This window comes from Cebus imitator, unplaced genomic scaffold (genome assembly GCF_001604975.1).
Source record: "Cebus imitator isolate Cc_AM_T3 unplaced genomic scaffold, Cebus_imitator-1.0 Scaffold102, whole genome shotgun sequence".
NCBI classification, from domain to species: domain Eukaryota; kingdom Metazoa; phylum Chordata; class Mammalia; order Primates; family Cebidae; genus Cebus; species Cebus imitator.
The window spans coordinates 1,984,310-1,991,150 of record NW_016107417.1 but is presented as its reverse complement, the minus strand read 5'-3'; the positions used below and the strand labels follow the sequence as shown (position 1 = coordinate 1,991,150).

Below are 6,841 nucleotides of genomic sequence, written 5' to 3'. Positions count from 1 at the left end.
GCTCACCGCAACCTCTGCCTCCTGGGTTTAGGCAATTCTCCTGCCTCAGCCTCCTGAGTAGCTGGGATTACAGGCACGCACCACCATGCCCAGCTAATTTTTTGTACTTTTAGTAGAGACGGGGTTTCACCATGTTGACCAGGATGGTCTCGACCTCTTGACCTCGTGATCCACCCGCCTCAGCCTCCCAAAGTACTGGGATTACAGGCTTGAGCCACTGCGCCCGGCCGATATATATATTTTTTAAGATGAGAGTTTATACTCATGTCTGTTGGCACAGGGAGCCATTGAAGATCTTACAGTAAAAGAGTGCTATGGGGAAGAGCTGGCTGAGGTGTCTTACTCCAGTCTTTTCTCTGAGTGATGCCTTTTTTCCCCAGAGCCTTCCCCAGACTCCGAGGTGACTTCCAAGCTGAAGAGCTATGAATTCCGGGGAAGCCCTTTCCAGGTGACCCGGGGGGACTATGCACCCATCCTCCAGAAGGTGGTGGAGCAGCTGGACAAAGCCAAGGTTGGACTGGCTGGGGGCTGAGGTGTGCAGGCTGGGGACCCTGCTGGGCAGCAGAGGGGGGTGTGGAGGTAGGTGGGCGGCCCAAGGCTGACTGTCCCCACCCTACCCCAGGTGTATGCAGCCAACAGCCACCAGAAGCACATGCTGGCCCAGTACATAGATAGCTTCACCCAGGGCTCCATCGAGGCCCACAAGAGGGGCTCCCGCTTCTGGATCCAGGACAAAGGCCCCATCGTGGAGAGGTGAGGCGCCAGCTCCACCCTGCCCACCCCTCCTGCCCGCCCCTCCTCTACCTCTGCCCTTTTCTCCCCCAGTTACATCGGGTTCATCGAGAGCTACCGTGACCCCTTTGGTTCCCGAGGAGAATTTGAAGGTAACTTCCTCGGGTAGGGGGAGGTCAGTCACAGTCCCTTTTTCTACCTCCAAGTCCATGTTTCAAGCGTCCCTTGAGGGTTCTCCCCACCCTCCTCAGCCATAATCATAACAATAAGAACAGCCATGGTAAATAAACACCATTTACAATGTATTGGCACTGTTGTAAGAAGCTTACCTATATTAACTAATTTAGGGTTCATCATCCCATGAGGATTTATCTTAACAGGTGTGGGCACTGGGGCACAGTTGCGGGGTGGCCCGGGAACCCTGACTCTGAGCCCGTTTGCTGTGCTGCCTCTGGTGTCTGATCAGAGCATAGGCTCCAAATAGACATGTGCCTCCCAAGCCCAGCTTCACCACACCCGGGCTGTGTGATCTTGAGCCAACTAGCCCAGCCTCTGAGCATCAGTGTGATTAGCATGCAGACTGCTGCACTCAGTGTCTGGGAGCAGGATAGACATTGTGACTGTAGACCTGACCCGAGGCTGTCATCCCAGGCTGGTGGCAGGCTGCCTCAGCCCCCACCCACGTCCCCAGGGGACCTATCTGTGCAAGGTGGGGCGTCCAGCCTGAGGATTCAGCCACTTCTCTGACTGCCTTAACCCTCCCTAGCCCCTGGATGTAGAAGATTCTGAGCATCTGCCTGCTAAAACCGAAGAGATTAGCCTGGGAGGAGGGAGAGCACACAGCCTGATGGGGCTCATGTGTGAGCCCCTAGACCCAGGCCCAGGGGGAAGGGGCAGGTGGCCCAGGGGCCTGAGTGGGAGACACGTTTGTGCAGCCGCAGCTTTCCTGTCCCAGTCCTGACCCAGTAGGGCCCAGGCCTGGGTCACTGCCGTTGCCAGCCACCAGCACAGTGATCATATACAGTAGCCATTCAGTACATGCATGATGGCTGGAGTAGGGTGAAGTGGGAGCCCTCCTGGAACCCTGCCAAGCCACAGCCCCCTCCCTCCCCTGCAGGCTTCGTAGCCGTGGTGAACAAGGCCATGAGTGCCAAGTTTGAGCGGCTGGTGGCGAGCGCAGAGCAGCTGCTGAAGGAGCTGCCCTGGCCCCCAGCCTTTGAGAAGGACAAGTTTCTTACCCCGGACTTCACCTCCCTGGATGTTCTCACCTTCGCTGGCTCTGGCATCCCTGCTGGCATCAACATCCCCAACTGTGAGTGTCCTCAGGCCCAGCCCCCAAGCCCCAGAAGCCTCCTTTTAGAGCCGCCCCTCCCTCTCCACATGCACACCCTCCACAAACAGCCCTGTGCCTCCTGTCTGTGGCCTTTGACCCTCACCTCTTCTTCCTGGTCCTTCTCCGCCTTCTCCTCCAGACGATGACCTGAGGCAGACGGAAGGCTTTAAGAATGTCTCACTGGGGAATGTGCTGGCTGTGGCCTACGCCACGCAGCGGGAAAAGCTCACCTTTCTGGAGGAGGAGGACAAGGTGGGCGCCAGTAGTCAGAGGGTCGGGGCTGGGCCTCACCTGCCTGAAGTGGACTTGGGAAGGCGGACAGCCCAGAGCAGTAGAAAGGAAAGTGCAGTTTCAGTCCTGGCTCTGCCACTTCCCAGCCACGTGACCATGCGGACTTTGGAGCCTCAGTGTCCTCTTGGGTCACACTGGGGAGGCATCCCTCCCTGCCGCCTGGGTTGTTGCAAAGATGAGATGGGCTGTGGGGTGGAGCACAACTGGCCTTCACCAAGCACGTGCACTGAGCTGGGCCCATGGCCCAGGGGAGGGGAGGGTGACAGGCTCTGTGGCCGGGGCCGGCCAGTAGACATTGCATTCTCTGCTGTCTTGGCAGGACCTGTACATCCTCTGGAAGGGGCCCTCCTTCGATGTGCAGGTGGGCCTGCATGAGCTGCTGGGCCATGGCAGTGGCAAGCTCTTCGTGCAGGTGAGAAGGCAGCGGCCAGCCCTGGCACCCCCGCCCACAGCTCCACTCTCCCACAACCTGCCCTACCCAGTGGTGAAGCTGCTCCAGCCTCTGCCCTTGGGGGCTGTGGGTCAGGTGGGGAAAATGGCCCCTTAAGTAGAGAAGACTCTGTCTTGCCCACCCTCAAGATGTCCCAGATGCCTGAGTGTAGAGGTATAGAGGGACCTTCAGGACAGTTCAGCTGCCATTCCCACACCAGGAGGAATTGCTTGGCTCAGGCTAAGGAAGCGTACCCTAAGGGTGTGACTCCAGCAGCCCCAGGACAGACGCTGGGGCAGGTGGCATCTCTGCTACTCCCATCTGAGGCGGCAGTGCTGTCTGTTTGCACTGCTGTTCTGTGGAGCCTGGGCCTTTCCAGGTATTGTTGGGAGCCACTTCTCCCCAGAGCAGCCCCTTCCTGCCAGCCGGCCAGAGTGGCTGGAGCCCCCTCCACACCTACCCAGGGAATATGGAAACACAGACAGTTTTTTGTGGAGGGCTGAAAAAGCTGATTGTGGACCCCCAGCATGGAGATGACCAGAGGTGGGGTGGGGTGTGGACCCTCCCCTCCGAGGGTGGGGTTCTGGGTGGGCCCTGTTCCCCAGGAATGGGGCTGCTTCCCTGGATGGGGAAGGGCTGGAGCTGGGCCCCAGGGTCAGGAGGCTGCAGAGAGCAGCTGCTGGGGCAGCAGTCTGGTGGAGTGCCTTGTCCAGCCTTTATCCAGGCTGTGGCCTTGGATAAGTCAGCTCCTTCACCGAGCCTCAGTTGGCCTATCTGTAAAATGACGTTCCTGACACCTACCATGTGGGCTGTTGTGAGGACTAAAAGTGAAGACAGACAGTAAGACCTGGCACACAGTAGGTCCTCAGCAAGCAGGTGTTAGTGTTGAGAGACAGTGTCCATGGAGGTTGTGTGCTCTGACTCCATCTTGGGGCTCTTAGGCTCTGAGCCTCAGTGTCCTCGTCAGTGAAGTGGGGTAATAGTAGCACTGTCCTCAGAGGGTGCTGCCTGAGGCTGGGCGTAGTGGCTCACGCCTGTAATCCAAGCACTTTGGAGGCCAAGGCGGGCGGATCACCTGAGGTCGGGAGTTCAAGACCAGCCTGACCAACATGGTGAAACCCCGTCTTTTAAAAAAAAAAAAAAAAAAAGGATGCTGCCTGAAAGATGCTTGGCACGCAATGGGAGGGTGAGGATGACACTGTGACCTCCTCTGGCAGAGCCAGGAGCCCAGCCGGAAGCCCATGGTGGGCACAGCTGGGTTCTCTGGCCCACATGTTTGGGGCATCTCCCACTGGGGTCTGGAGACACCAGATCTGGGTCTTCACAGGACTTGGGGTGGGTCCCTCCCCTGTCTGGCCCTCAGTTTTCCTCTCTGGCGGTGGGGTAGGCAGCCCTGGTTCTCACGCTCCTGATGGCTCTGAGGAGGCAGCCAGCGTCACAGGGCTCAGGGCTGTGCAGGCGTCAGTGTGTGGACAGACCTGCTGCTCCCGCCACCCGCTCCTGTGCTCCCGCTTGCCTTTCTGAGCTACTCTCCGGGCCCACAGATTCTGGGGCTGGAGGCCTGGACCCAGCCAGGGGTGCCTTTCCCTCACTCGCCCTGTGTTCTGCAGGATGAAAAAGGAGCATTCAACTTTGACCAGGAGACAGTGATCAACCCAGAGACGGGCGAGCAGGTGAGGGAGGCCTCGGCGGACCCCCAGGTGCTGGAAGGGTGGGCACCAGTGGGGCATTGGCCACTCTAAGCCTGACAGTCCAGCTCCTTTTCCAGATTCAGAGCTGGTATCGGAGTGGGGAGACGTGGGACAGCAAGTTCAGCACCATTGCCTCCAGCTATGAAGAGTGCCGGGCTGAGAGCGTGGGGCTCTACCTCTGTCTCCACCCGCAAGTGCTGGAGTAAGCGCAGCAGGGCTGAGGGGTGGGCTGTCCCAGGTCGGTGGGAGGGACACAGGGCAGCCTCTGACCATTCGCCCCCTGCCTGCCCCTCCCACAGGATCTTTGGCTTTGAGGGGGCTGATGCGGAGGATGTGATCTACGTGAACTGGCTCAACATGGTTCGGGCTGGGCTGCTCGCTCTGGAGTTCTACACACCTGAGGCCTCCAGCTGGCGACAGGTGGGGCCTGGGTGGAGCCCCCAGGAGGCAGAAGAGAGCCTGCAGTGGGTGCCAAGATCAGGGTGCAAGGATGGGACCGCGGTACCTTTAAGGCAGATGAACTGAGTTTAATCCCAGACTCCACTATTTAAGGGCAAGTCACATCACTCTTGTGAGCCCCAGAATTCCTCTCTGTGAAATGGCAGTGGGACTCTCCCCGACCACCATTCAGGGTGAATCAGACAAGGTGACTTTATTAGGACTCCTTGCAGTTGGTGTACTCTGTGCCACATACAATTCGTTTTTTGTTTTTTGTTTTGAGACGGAGTCTTTCTCTGTTGCCTGGCTGGAGTGCAGTGGCACAATTTTGGCTCACTGCAACCTCTGCTGCCCAGGCTCAAGCAATTCTCCTGCCTCAACCTCCTGGGTAGTTGGAACCACAAGCTCACACCACCACACCTGGCTAATTTTTTTTGTATTTAGTAGAGATGTGGTTTCACTGTGTTGGCCAGAGTGGTCTCAATCTCCTGACCTCGTGATCCTCCCATCTCGGCCTCCCAAAGTGCTGGGATTACAGGCGTGAGCCACCGCGCCTGGCTGCAACACACAATTCTAAGCGCTCTCCATGAATTAACTATCCCAGGAGGTAGGTGCTATTGTTATCCTCATTTTAGAGATGAGGAAGTTGAGGCACAAGGAGATGAAGCCACCTGCCGCTAAGTGGCAGAGCCAGTATTCGCATCCACACGGTGCCTCTGGGGCCATTCGACTCCACCGCTCAGTTATGTGTCCTTTGGACAAGGAGTAAACAATAGAAACTTTTTGACAAAATCAGATGGGTGTGGTTTGAGGAGGTGATGTAATGTCATTCAGAGTCCAGAAATATGGGTCTGAGTCCTGACTCTTCCTTTACTAGCTGTGTGCCCCTAAGGAAGTCCCTCTACCTCTCTGGGCCTCTATTTTATTATCCATAAATGGGATAATGATGCCTACTTGGTTCCACTTTTGAGCACAAACAAGGTTGTGGAGGAAGAAGTGTTTGGGGGCCCTGGAGAGGGTAGCTGCTGTCCTCAGGGGGGGATCTGGAGCAGCAGGGGTCACAGTGGATGACATGGGAAGCACAGGCACCAGGTCCTGCCTGGAAATGGCCTCCCTGTCTCCTAGGGCAGCCTACCCTCTCTGTGAGCTGAGAAAGGAGGAAGCATTTGAGGGGAGGGGAATAAGCAATAAAGGACCCGCAGGGTGGGGGAGATTGACAGTAACAGTTGCCAGTTAATGAGCATATACTATAGACCAGGCCTAGAACCAAGCACTTGATACAGGCTGCAAATGTCATCTTTCCTCCGCCCCGGCAGGCCCATATGCAGGCCCGGTTTGTGATCCTGAGAGTCTTGCTGGAGGCTGGGGAGGGACTCGTTACCATCACTCCCACCACAGGCTCCGATGGGCGCCCAGATGCCCGGGTCCGCCTCGACCGCAGCAAAATCCAGTCTGTGGGCAAGCCTGCTCTAGAGCGCTTCCTGCGGAAACTTCAGGTAAGCAAAGGCCTCTCACCTGGGGGGCCCCCGCCAACCTCTCCAGGGGCACTGAGTGTTACCATGTGCCAGGCACAGAGAATAAGCTGTGAGCAGTTTCTTATGCTGTAGTGAGGAAAAGTAGCCAGTAAACATGTAAGCGCATCGGGTGGCTCACGCCTTTAATCCCAGCACTGTGGGAGGCTGAGGTGGGTGGATCACATGAGCTCAGGAGTTCGAGACCAGCCCAAGCAACATGGCAAAACCTCATCTCTATAAAAAATTTTCAAAAATTAGCCAGGCTTGGTAGTGCACACCTATAGTTCCAGCTACTCTGGAGGCTGAAGTAGGAAAATTGCGTAAGCCTGAGAGGTCAAGGCTGCAGTGAGCCATGATTGCACCACTACATTCCAGCCAACCTAGGTGACAGAGTAAGACACTCTCTCTAAAA

General features: G+C 57.0%; 1 protein-coding gene across 5 annotated transcripts in view; it reads left to right on the top strand.

Moving 5' to 3' along the window:
• DPP3 (dipeptidyl peptidase 3) overlaps window positions 1-6,841 on the top strand; it is a 31,748-nt gene that overhangs the window by 13,978 nt on the left and 10,929 nt on the right. For 4 of the 5 annotated variants that reach the window (XM_017537056.2, XM_017537055.2, XM_017537058.2 and 1 more), the window contains exons 7-16: window positions 381-511; window positions 623-753; window positions 826-884; window positions 1,850-2,044; window positions 2,205-2,317; window positions 2,676-2,768; window positions 4,397-4,459; window positions 4,555-4,679; window positions 4,777-4,897; window positions 6,232-6,411. In XM_017537056.2, coding sequence (XP_017392545.1) covers window positions 381-511; window positions 623-753; window positions 826-884; window positions 1,850-2,044; window positions 2,205-2,317; window positions 2,676-2,768; window positions 4,397-4,459; window positions 4,555-4,679; window positions 4,777-4,897; window positions 6,232-6,411 — 1,211 coding nt within the window. The remainder of the gene's footprint in view (window positions 1-380; window positions 512-622; window positions 754-825; window positions 885-1,849; window positions 2,045-2,204; window positions 2,318-2,675; window positions 2,769-4,396; window positions 4,460-4,554; window positions 4,680-4,776; window positions 4,898-6,231; window positions 6,412-6,841) is intronic. The other variant, XM_017537059.2, reaches the window with a different exon arrangement.